The following is a 12,500-nucleotide window of genomic DNA, read 5'->3' as shown; positions in this document are numbered from 1 at the left end:
GCCAAGTGTGTAGATTACGTGTCGATGCTAGGGTTTGATAATGCTTCGGTTCGTGTACACGTACAGTAGGAATCGCTCTGACTATTGGATTCATCGATGATTCAATCGCTGCCTTTCCATTTTAAAACAGATTTTAAAATAGGCAATTACAACGAATGGGAGAAAAGACCGTTTTTCCCCCCTCACGTTCAGTGGCACAACTTAAGCAGGCCACTGGGGAGGGAGGTTGTGGGTGGGTGGTGTCCCATGTTAACCCTCAGAAGCAGAGTGACCCTGCTGGTTCATTCACTCAGTTACTGTCACTTCCCTACCGGGTGGACTGTCCAACAACAGCTCTGTAGGCAGCATTCAAATAAAAGAAAAATAAAGTTGGGATAAATGAATCGATTAAAGGTAACCATCCTTAACCAACAGGTAACCAAACCACCCATCCTACGAAGTACTGTACCATTCAGAATACAACATAGTCGATACAACATACACGGTATTTTATGGAATGATCGAAATGTCCTTTTGATCAATCAAGCATGCAGTTTCGGTGTTTGTCCACTAGGAGTGTGTTTCACGTGTAGATAGATGGGATGACGTTTCTATCAGTAGCAGTAGCGATGTCCTTCATCACAACCTCCTGTTTAGTTCCCTCTCCGCCTCTCCCCATATCTGTCCGTTTTTTTCTCCTCCTCTTCCCCCTCTCCTAGCCTCTTCCTCTCCCCTCGGTTCTCCTCCCCCCTTCCTTTCTCCTCCTCCTCCATCTCCTCTCCTCTCCTCCTTCTGTAATCCCCCTCTCTTCTCCTCTCTCCTCTTTCTTCTCCTTCTCTTCCCCACCTCTTCCTCCACAACCGTCCCAGCGAGGCCAGGGAACTATGGTAACCAAACATCCCAGGCCCTCAGAAGAGGAGAGGAGAGGCTGTTTTCTCTCTCTCTCTCTCTCTCTCTCTGAAGGCCAGCGAAAAACGAACAAACTCTCCCAACCTTAAATCATCGTCCGTGACAAAGACTCTGCCCCCTCAAAGAGTAGGCTCTAGCGGAAGCTGATTGGCTGGGGAAGGAGCATTTGTTTCTCCGGAGTGTTTTCAACAAAGCCGTGTGAGGGACTGAGGTTACACTAGTAGGTTCAGCAGAGCAGCTTATCTGATGAAAACGCTGCTGCTCTGAGCCATTATGGAAGGGGAAGTTTTAGAGCAGGAGTGGGCGTAGCAGAGTACCACATCTAACTAGGAGAGGCTCATTAGAACCAGATGTGTGTGTGTGTGTGTGTGTGTGTGTATGTGTGTGTGTGTATGTGTGTGTGTGCACGCGCGTGCTCTGCTCTGTGTGTGTGTGTGCGTGCTGCTCTGTGTTTGTGTGTGTGTGCTCTGCTGTGTGCCGTGTGTGTGTGTGTGTGTGTGCGTGTGCGTGTGTGCGCTCGCTCGCGCGCACTGCTACATGCTAGTTTAACAGGCCGCATCATCCCGTACAGCAGCGTAGAACCAGCGCTACACGTCTGGTAGACATCAGCCAACCTCGTAAAGCCTCCGCCCGCTCCCGTTCTGTTTCCACGTTGCTAGGCGACGAGAGAGCGCCGCCGCCGCCGCGACGACAAGTTAGTCACAACGTTCTGAAGCTCCACCTTGTCGTAATAAAAAAAAAATAAAAAAAACGCAGCGCGGGATTGGCCGGCGTCTCTCTCCTGTCGGAGAAAGGAAAAAGAAAGAAAGAAAGGATGGATGGATGGATGAAAGGCCGTTGAAAAAGTGGCGGAGGAGAGATGTCGTCACGTATTCTGTGTCTGGTGTGTGTGGCGTTGTCTGGCGCTGGGGGCAGACGCCAGGGTCCCCTGTCTCCCCTGTCCCGCTCACACACAGACACGCATTCATGTGAGGCCCGGCAGAGTAACACTATCTGTCCACCCAGGACCGCCTGGGAATGGTATGAAAGGACTGGGTGGGGTTGGGTTGTGGGGGGGGTGTGGGGAAGGGAAGGTGAGGGAGGGGGCGGGGGGAGCAGGTTAGGGAGGGGGTTGGGGGCGGGTGGGGGGACTGGTTGGGGGGCGGGGGGGCAGGTTAGGGAGGGAGGAGGGGGCAGGTTAGGGAAGGAGAAAGGGGGGGGGGGGGTGGGCCGTGTTTTGTTCTAGATGTACTAGAAGCAGGCTTACCTGCGTCTGAGAAACAGGCCGCTTCAGTCGATATCTGCTTGATAAAGCTGTGGACGGGTCGGGACTGACGAGCCTGTTTGTGTTTGTTTGTTTTTGTTTCCTGACCCGCCAGGTCCTGGAGAGTTACGAGCGGGACGGCTTCCACTTCCTGTCCCAGGTGTTTAACTCCTCCCACTCCTTCCTGGAGGACCTGACGGGCCTGACGCTGCTGCACCAGGAGACCCAGGCTGCTGAGGTGAGAAGACCTGTAACACACCTACACACCACCATCATCACCTGGAACACACCTACACACCACCACCATCATCATGATCATCATCATCATCATCATCATCATCACCACCTGTAACACACCTACACACCACCACCCTCAACATCAGCACTGTGATCATCACCTGGAACACACTTACACACAAACTGAGGCATTCTATTCTACTCTGTTACATTTACATTTACAACAAATACATCTGACTAAGTAAGTGAATCATCTATCCATCAGTTATAGCAGGATTCAAGTAATCTATGCTCGGGCCAGGGGCCATTGGCAGTCATTGTGCTAGAAGAAGGAAGTTAATAAATATATTAACAGTAGAGGGGATGTAGATGTCTCAGGAGGGACAGTTAAGGTGTAGCCTGAAGAGATGGGTCTTCAGTCTACGGCGGAAGATAGGGATTGACTACAGCCCTGACAGCAGTAGGACTCATTCCACCAGAGGTGGAAAAGCAGAGTGAACAGGCAGGTGTTGTGGTCGTGACCCTTTCACCAGGGGCATTCTACTCTCCTCTGTTCAGCTGAGGCATTGTATTCTACTCTAACTGAGGCATGTCAACCAGAGGCGCTAGCGTCATGACAACATCCTCTCCACACAGGAACAAGGTCAAAGGTCAAACCACGACAAGGCATCCCTGGTATGACAATCAGTGGTTTGTTCCACCATCCCTGGTATGACAATCAGTGGTTTGTTCCATCTCTGGGACCAGGAGTCAGACAGGGGGAATCGGTCTGAATACAACTTTGCTCCAATGTCCTCCACCCTCTGACCCACCCCCCCCCCCCCCCTCCCCCTTAGTATTATTGTCCTGGCAACAGACGTGTGGTGTGTTTGGAGTGTCGAGTGGAATATTTGTATTGACAACAGTTGCAGGGTGGTATATGAGGTTTCTCCCAGACTCCCTTTCTGACACATGGAGTTTGGAGACTCGGGAGGGTGTGGGGAAAATCCCATGCTAGTGTTCTGCTGCTCTCCCCCATACTGGAGCAGGAGAGCTGAGGAGAGAGGGGGGAGGGGTGTGAGAGGATGGGAGAGGGGGGGGGGGAAGGAGGGGGAGGGAGGTGAAGGAGACATGGGGGGAGGGGGGGGGGGGGCAGGAGGGAGAGAAGAGGAGGAGAGAGGAAGGGAAGAGGAAGGGAGGAGTAGGAGTGAGGAGGAGAGAGGAAGGGAGGAGTAGGAGTGAGGAGGAGAGGGGGAAGAAGGAGGAGTGAGGGAAGATGTGGAGGCTCAGCCAAGCTCGTGGTTCTCTCCCGGTCTCCCCTCCTTGTGGAAGCTGGCTCACACACACAGCTCTACGACATCACAGAGGGTAGAGACCTGTACAGCTCTATTACATCATAGAGGGTAGAGACCTGTACATCTCTATTACATCATAGAGGGTAGAGACCTGTAGCTCTACTACATCACAGAGGGTAGAGACCTGTACATCTCTATTACATCACAGAGGGTAGAGACCTGTACATCTCTACTACATCACAGAGGGTAGAGACCTGTACATCTCTGCTACATCACAGAGGGTAGAGACCTGTACATCTCTATTACATCACAGAGGGTAGAGACCTGTACATCTCTATTACATCACAGAGGATAGAGACCTGTATCTCTACTACATCACAGAGGGTAGAGACCTGTACAGCTCTATTACATCACAGAGGGTAGAGACCTGTACATCTCTACTACATCACAGAGGGTAGAGACCTGTACAGCTCTATTACATCACAGAGGGTAGAGACCTGTACAGCTCTATTACATCACAGAGGGTAGAGACCTGTACAGCTCTATTACATCACAGAGGGTAGAGACCTGTACAGCTCTATTACATCACAGAGGGTAGAGACCTGTACAGCTCTATTACATCACAGAGGGTAGAGACCTGTACATCTCTATTACATCACAGAGGGTAGAGACCTGTACATCTCTATTACATCATAGAGGGTAGAGACCTGTACATCTCTATTACATCACAGAGGGTAGGGACCTGTACATCTCTATTACATCATAGAGGGTAGAGACCTGTAGCTCTACGACATCACAGAGGGTAGAGACCTGTACATCTCTGCTACATCACAGAGGGTAGAGACCTGTAGCTCTACTACATCACAGAGGGTAGAGACCTGTAGCTCTACGACATCACAGAGGGTAGAGACCTGTACATCTCTGCTACATCACAGAGGGTAGAGACCTGTAGCTCTACTACATCACAGAGGGTAGAGACCTGTACATCTCTATTACATCATAGAGGATAGAGACCTGTACAACTCTACTACATCATAGAGGGTAGAGACCTGTAGCTCTACTACATCATAGAGGGTAGAGACCTGTACATCTCTATTACATCATAGAGGGTAGAGACCTGTACAACTCTATTACATCACAGAGGGTAGAGACCTGTACAACTCTATTACATCACAGAGGGTAGAGACCTGTAGCTCTGCTACATCACAGAGGGTAGAGACCTGTACATCTCTATTACATCACAGAGGGTAGAGACCTGTACAACTCTACTACATCATAGAGGGTAGAGAGATCATTTACATACATAGTTTAGTGCCAGAAGTCTTAAGGGCTGGTTAAGCCTGTGGACTGTTGAATGTTGAATGGAACTTTTCCATTAGAAGTGTGATAAAGTCTAGGATTGTGGTTTAACCCGTATCTGGGAAACGAATGTTTAAAACGTAAATACAAAGACTTAGATGGTAGTTACAGCCCTTCTATAAAGTTCTGGTGGTTCCTGGACTATATCAGCACTGTCTCGGCTTCTAAGATATGCCAAAATCATAAGAAATAGCCATAAATATGCGCAAAGTAGACTGAACACACCACTAGCAACAGCAACCGCCGAAAAAAAGAAAAAAAAAGGGTCAGAATATGACTAACCATTTAACCGTGTTCAGATCATTCCTAGTGACGGTATTTTCAGCTGCGGGGGGCTATTTACACGCTGTTCCTCTGCCAGACCTGCATGTTGACTCCGTGACGGTCCTCTGGCTGTGGAGGCGACCGCTCACAGCCGGGGTCTACGTCAGCGGAGGCCGTGCCCGTATGTATTTAGGTGTATTTTGAGCGCGTCGGTAATTCGATAACTAGTTGTTATGTGGTTTGCGTGGGGCGTCGGGGAGTTCAGTTGTGTGTCGATGTGTGAGGATGTATGTGTGAGTTGTGTGTGGATGTGTGAGTTGTGTGTGTGTGTGTGTGTGAGTTGTGTGTGTGTGTGTGTGTGTGTGTATGTGTGAGTTGTGTGTGTATGTACGCAGAGCGTGGAGGCCTGACAGAGCAGGGCTCTGGAGCGGTCCTGGTGGGTGGGTGTATGGGTGGGTGGGTTGGCGTTGGGTGTGGGTGTGTTTTGTGTGTGTGTGTGTGTGTGTGTGTGTTTGGATGTCTGAATGAGGTCTTTGTGAGGTCAGGCTTTGCTCTGCTGGAGTGTGAGACTTCAGGATCACATCTCAGGTTTTTGGCTGAGGAGAGAGGGGGGGGCAGGCTGGAGGGAGAGGGGGAGAGGAGGTAGAATGATTGCAAGTTCAGTGGTTCGATCCCCGGCTGGCCACGTGTCGAGGTGTCCTTGGGCAAGACACTGAACCCCAAATGGACACTGAACCCCTCGCAATGAGCGGGCCGCCATTGGTGTGTGAATGTGTGTGTGTGTGAATGGGTGAATGAGAAGCCATTGTAAAGCGCTTTGGAATAAGGCGCTATATAAGTGCAGTCCATTTTAGGAGGAGAGGAGAGGCAGGCTGGGGGGAGAGGAGAGGAGAGCTAGGATGGGGGAGAGGGGGAGAGGAGAGGCAGGCTAGGGGGAGAGGAGAGCTAGGATGGGGGAGAGGGGAGAAGAGAGGTAGGAGCAAGCTTGGGGTAGGTGGAGGGGAGGGGAGGGGTTCCATGGAACCTGAGTGTGATAGGTGGGACGAGAGCGTCCATTGCTGGATTTCACCCTGTCCATCCAGAAGTCAACCGATGTCACGGAATCCTCTCAGACAATCCAGTGATTGAGACGAGCCGGTGAACAGTGAACAGTGAACAGTGCTGCAGGCCTGTAGAGTGACTCAGGGCCGTTCCTCAGCTATGTGTACACTGGGTCTGAGTAACAGTGGTCGGGGAGGCTGCGGACACAATGTGCTGGTGTCCCCCAGGCCAGGGAGTCATGACATTCTGGGCATTCTGTGCGCTGCCTTTCTGACCCCGACCACCAAAGTTCAAAGTTCACAGCGTGGCGAGTCCGTTAGTACGTCGCTAACACCTACCCGGGCCTGTCGGAACCGTGAAGGGGCGGAGGGAAAGGGATGCACTCGCTCTCTGGATGGAGACCCAGCGGCCCATCCTGCTCAGTAGAGGAGTACAGCTCCTTCTGTTCTGTAGGGTGGTTTCCGTGGGAACCAGGGGAGACCAGTGGAGGTAGAAAGAAAACAGACTAGTTGTAAACGCATGGAACGGAATGATACCACCCCAAAGCTTGATACCGTTACTCGTTCCATTCCATTGCATTACAACAAGCCTGTCGTCCGATTTTGTTTCTGCCTCCCCCTCCCCTCCCATCCCCTCCCCTCCCCTCCCCTCCCCTCCCCTCCCCTCCCCTCCCCTCCCCTCCCCTCACCCTCCCCTCACCCTCCCCCTCCCCTCACCCTCCCCTCCCCTCACCCTCACCCTCCCCTCCCCTCCCCTCACCCTCCCCTCCCCTCCCCTCACCCTCCCCTCCCCTCCCCTCCCCTCACCCTCCCCTCACCCTCCCCTCACCCTCCCCTCCCCTCCCATCTCCTCCCCTCCCCTCCCCTCACCCTCCCCTCACCCTCCCCTCACCCTCCCCTCCCCTCCCATCTCCTCCCCTCCCCTCTCCTCACCCCCCCCTCCCCCTCCCCCTCCCCTCCCCTCCAGTTGGAGTCCAGCTGGAGAGTGTGGGCCCTGAGTACAACACTCTTAACAAAGATCTCTGGCCTCCTGACACAAAGCAGCTCTGTGTGACGTCCCCATGTCAGACTCCGTCCCCCCCCCTCCCTGTCAGAGTCACCCCCCCCCCCCCCCCGCACTCCTCTGTCAGCCGCTGATGAGAAGAGCCTGTTGTCTCCTCCTCCTCCTCCTCCTTCTCCTCCAGAGAGAATCCGATACTGTTACCGTCTGTCATGACTCCCGTCGAGTGTTCAACCGGAATCACTGGTTACAATCCCTTTTATGAAGCGTTTCAGAATCTTTTATGAAGAGTTTCAGATTTTTCGAAATGTCAGAACACTTGACTTCTTGAGTCACGAAATTACAACGAGTAGCAGATTCCCTCTGTGCGGCGATATGGAACACAGGCTCCCGCTCCGTTGTCATGACGTCCCAAGGACGGGCACCGGGACAAGACGTGGGAGGGGAGGAGGAGTTGGCCCAGCGTAGTTTGACTGAATCATTCCCAGCAAGTGTCGAAGCATGTTTCTTGTTGAGAAGTCACATGGCGCGTGAAAAGATGCATCATGCCAGTAAATGTTGCCTAATGTGGGTGGGTGTGTGTGTGTGTGTGTGTGTGTGTGTGCGTGCGTGTGCCTGCCTGTGTGTGCCTGTGTGCCTGTGGGTGTGTAGGCGTGTGTGTTTGTTTGTGTCTTGGCAGGAATCTATGAGGAGTGTGTCACAACACTGTGAGCAGAGCAACACACACAAACACACACACCACACCCCCCCCACACACACACCACCCCCCCCCACACACACCACCCCCCCACACACACACACCCACCCCTGCAGCCCATCAGATGAGGCTCTACATGTGATAACAGTGCGGCCCATCACAGTGGCCTCCCCAGCCTCTACTACCCAGGGGGGTGTTGCCCCAGCCTCTCCTACCCAGGGGGAGTGTTGCCCCCGCCTCTCCTACCCAGGGGGAGTGTTGCCCCGCTTTACAGCGGCCTCTCATTCACCCATTCACGGCAAGCTGCCATGCAAGGCGCCGGCCCGCTCACTGGGAGCAATTTTGGGGTCCAGTGTCTTGCCCAAGGACACTTCGACATGTGGCCAGCCGGGGCACGAACCGCTGATCTGCCAACCTTGTGATCATTAGACGGCGACTCTTGCCCCAGCCTCTCCTACCCGGGGGGAGTTGCCCCTCCTCCCTGCCCCCCCTCCCTCAGCCTGGTCTGGTCTGGCAGCGATCTGCTTCCCGGCATGTGCTTGTATGCTGCATCTAATGAACACTGTTAGAGGCAACAGGTCCCTAAGGATCAATCTCGCTCTCTTTATGCTCTCTTTCTCTCTCTCACTCTCTCTCTCTCTCTCTCTCTCTCTCTCTCTCTCTCTCTCTCTCTCTGTCTCAATGCTCTCCAAACAGTTGGCTGGTTGCTACATGCTAGAATCATTACCAGATGCGCTTTCTTCGCTCGGGCCCTGAAAACACTCGCTCTCTCGTCCACTGTGCGGATCAGGCACCTCGTACTGTGTGTTGTCAGGGGAGGCCGGTGGAGGTAGAATTTGGAGGACGGTCATTGTGATGCACAGGTCGCAATGAGGGACGGTATCAAATAGTAGAAGATGGGCACATTGTGGCCATAAAGGGATGCACATGGTCAACGACAATACTCAAATAGGCTGTGGCGTTCAAGCGATGATTGATTGGTATTAACCTAGGGCCCAAAGTGTGCCAAGAAAACATCCCCCACACCATTACACCACCTGCATGAATGAGAAGGTGTGCAGGTGTTCCTAATAAAGTGTTCCCGTGAGTGAATGTATGTTCTATGTATGTATGTATGTATGTATGTATGTATGTTGTATGTATGCAAGCTATGCAAGCTGCTGCTGCAGCTGTGTAATTATAGTTTGCCCCTCTTGCTAACAGATCCATGTCAGCCTCAGAGAGCGCTAATAGATTGTCTTTGCTAAACTTAGTTGGTTTAAATCACAGCGAAACCTCCAGGGTCCTAATTTGAGCGTCCTTTTGTCATCTAGGGGCTTGACTTACGGCCGTGGTATGTTCTCACCCACCTCAAGGTCGCGTGTGTGTGTGTGTGTGTGTGTGTGTGTCTGTCTGTGCATGTGCGTGTCTGTTCTGTGAGTGTGTGTGTCTGTGCGTGTGTGTGTCTGTGTGTGTGTGTCTGTGCGTGTGTGTGTCTGTACGTGTGTGTGTCTGTGCGTGTGTGTGTCTGTGTGTGTGTGTCTGTGCGTGTGTGTGTCTGTGTGTGTGTGTGTCTGTGCGTGTGTGTCTGTGCGTGTGTGTGTCTGTGCGTGTGTGTGTCTGTGCGTGTGCGTGTGTGTGTGTGTGTGCGTGTGTGTCTGTGCATGTGCGTGTCCGTGAGTGTGTTTGTCTGTGTGTGCGTGCCTGTCCCGTGCGTGCGTGCGTGTGTATGCGCCTGTTTGCCTGTGTGTTTGCGTGTCCCGTGCGTGCGTGCGTTCGTTTGTTGCGTGTGTGTGTGTGTGGTCTTCATCCTCCAGTAGCTCCAAGGTCAAATATGTCAAATGCCTTCAAGTATTTGAGGTGCACTTGATTTAGCACAGAGTTTGCACTTCCAAGACTCTTCCATCAGCCCCGTTGTGTCATACAAACTTCACAAGGCATTAGATTGATGTACACTCACCGGACACTTTATTAGGAACACTATAGTAATACTGGGTACGGCCTCCCTTTATTAGGAACACTATAGTAATACTGGGTAGGGCCTCCCTTTATTAGGAACACTATACTAATACTGGGTAGGGCAGCCAAAAGATTCCACAAGATGATGGAAACATTCCTTTGAGATTCTGGTCCATGATGACATGATTGCATGATCTCCTGTTTTACCACATCCTAAAGGTGTTCTATTGGATTCAGCACATGTGTTCGAAAGCATGTCCTATATTGATGTAGTTTGCCAGTACAACAGAATCAAGGAAATTGTCCAAAGAGAGAGAGAGATAAATAAATGGATAGATTAGTTGGATAGATAGGTACTATGTTGATCCCTGAGAAGGAATTAAGGCATTACAGCAGCTCACAAACAACAACAAAATAAAGTGACATCTAATAAAATAGACATCTGAAACATATATTTACAGTAAGAACATAGGTATAGTTATAGACAGTTCAGGAACATGTTTTCAGAACAGAAAAGTGAGTTCACTCCCCTAGAACTTTCCTGGCCCCTCCCCTAGAACACCCCTGGCCAATAGCAACATGTTTGTAAACAAACCGAGTGTCGGGTAGGACACAGCGTTCAAAACAGCGACCAAAACAGCGTTCATAGATGAAATCTCTCTTTCAAGGCTTTCTCATTCCTTGCTACCGATTTAAACACAGTCATCACAGCCATTTTAGGAAGCTTTTAGAGGAAGGCTTTTAGGACGTTTTGAAGACTTTAATGTTACATACTGGGTCTTTAAGTGAACGGATATGGAAGGACGTTTCCTTGGAAAGTTCTTAGTTCCCGTAAGAGTGTGTCGATGCGTCAGTGGAGGAGTGGAGGAGTGCGTCAGGAGGCCTGTGTGTCCTTCAGGCTAGGAGGACTAGTCTCTGCTTCAGGCTAGGATGACTAGTCTCTGCTTGTCCCGGGTGTACACCTCCATGTCACCCAACCGCTCCGAGCGCTCCCTGGGTGTGAAACTCTGCCGCGTTGCTGGCGCTGTGTGGGAGCGTCGGAGAGAGAGAGATAAGGGCCACGATGCTGGGGTTCTGTGTGTGTGTGTGTGTGTGTGTGTGTGCGTGTGTGTATAATCATCTGGCGGTGTTTGTGTGTGTGTGTGCGTGCGTGTGTGTGTGTGCGTGTGCGTGTGTGTCTGTGCATGTGTGTGTGTGTGTGTCTGTGCGTGTGTGTGTCTGTGCGTGTGTTATCAGTGTGTGTACGTGTGCGTGTGTGTGTGTGTGTGCGTGTGTGTGTGTGTGTGTGTGTGTGTGTGTCTGTGCGTGTGTGTGTGTGTTATCATCTGGCGGTGTTTGTGTGTGTGTGTGCGTGTCTGTGTGTGTGTGTGTGTCTGTGCGTGTGTGTGTGTGTCTGTGCGTGTGTGTGTGTGTGTGTTATCAGTGTGTGTACGTGCAGCTGTGATAGAACTGATCCTGGCTTAGACTCACTGTGGAGGTAATCTTCCCCTGGAGGCCTGAGCTTCACAGTGTAACCCCACTGGACACACACACACACACACACACACACACACACCGGCCCTTATCTCCTCTCTGATGTTGCTTCGCCCAACACATGCAGAGCAGAGATAGCATCATCAACCCTGGGGGGTCTGATTTCCCCCCGCAGACACAGGCGTGTCATTTCCTCCCTCTCTCCCTTATCTCTCTCTCTCTCTATCTATTTCACTCACTCTCTCTCTCTCTATTTCACTCACTCTCTCTCCCTCCCTCTCTCTCTCTCTCTCTCTCCCTCTCTCATTCCCCTTATCTCTCTCTCTCTTGCTCTTTCCCTCCTCTCTCTCTCTCTCTCTATTTCACTCTCTCTCTCTATCTTTCTCTCTTTCTATTTCACTCTCGCTCTGTCTCTCTCTCTCTCTTGCTCTCTCATTCCCCCTATCTCTCCTTCTCCCTCTCTCTTGTGTTAGACATTTGGTGCTGTAATAATGTGTCGCAGCGTTAAATATGGAGGACAGTAACTAACAGGACACATGTACAGTATGGGACACACTGTGTTGATCAACCAGATTAGTGGTAAATCAAAGTTCCCCTAAAAAGTTATCTTTCCCTCTCTCTCTCTTTCTAATTCAGAGTTTATTAGCACGATCTTGTGAGGGGGCAGAGGGTGACAAGACTATAAAAATCCACTTCAAGTAGTAATGCAATTAGGTTTGAGGTGTGTGTGGGAGAGAGAGGTAATTTGCATTTAACTGGAGCATCTGAGCATGTCGTATCGCGGCGTACAGAGAGGCAAACAAAGTAATTAACTGTGTGTGCGATGGAATAGTTTAACTCAATTTGTTTTTCTGTTACGACTTGTGTTAAGTTCAAACTCATCAGAAGTGCCTTTAAAAGTTTAACAGTGTGTGATGGCCTTATGTGTGGATCAGGAGATCAGATCCCAGTGTGTAGTGTGTAGTCAGGCCCCACTCCCCCTCTCCTCTCCACCAGAGGCAGGGACTAGTTAGGCCCCTCTCCTCTCCACCAGAGGCAGGGTCTAGTCAGGCCCCACTCCTCTAGACCAGAAGCAGGAACTAGTCAG

The 12,500-nt window shown here is 51.3% G+C and overlaps 1 protein-coding gene across 1 annotated transcript in view; it reads left to right on the top strand.

The window, feature by feature from the left end:
• Window positions 1–12,500, top strand: part of atg7 (ATG7 autophagy related 7 homolog) — a gene marked incomplete at its 5' end in the record, with an annotated part of 63,622 nt that overhangs the window by 33,288 nt on the left and 17,834 nt on the right. The window contains one exon of the mRNA XM_080545650.1: window positions 2,247–2,369. Within this exon, the coding sequence (XP_080401776.1) occupies window positions 2,247–2,369 (123 nt within the window). The remainder of the gene's footprint in view (window positions 1–2,246; window positions 2,370–12,500) is intronic.

Source organism: Nansenia antarctica, assembly GCF_963989245.1.
Source record: "Nansenia antarctica genome assembly, chromosome: 15".
Taxonomy (NCBI): Eukaryota; Metazoa; Chordata; class Actinopteri; order Argentiniformes; family Microstomatidae; genus Nansenia; species Nansenia antarctica.
Note: the sequence above shows the minus strand (reverse complement) of the source record. Positions and strands in the feature narration are given on the sequence as shown.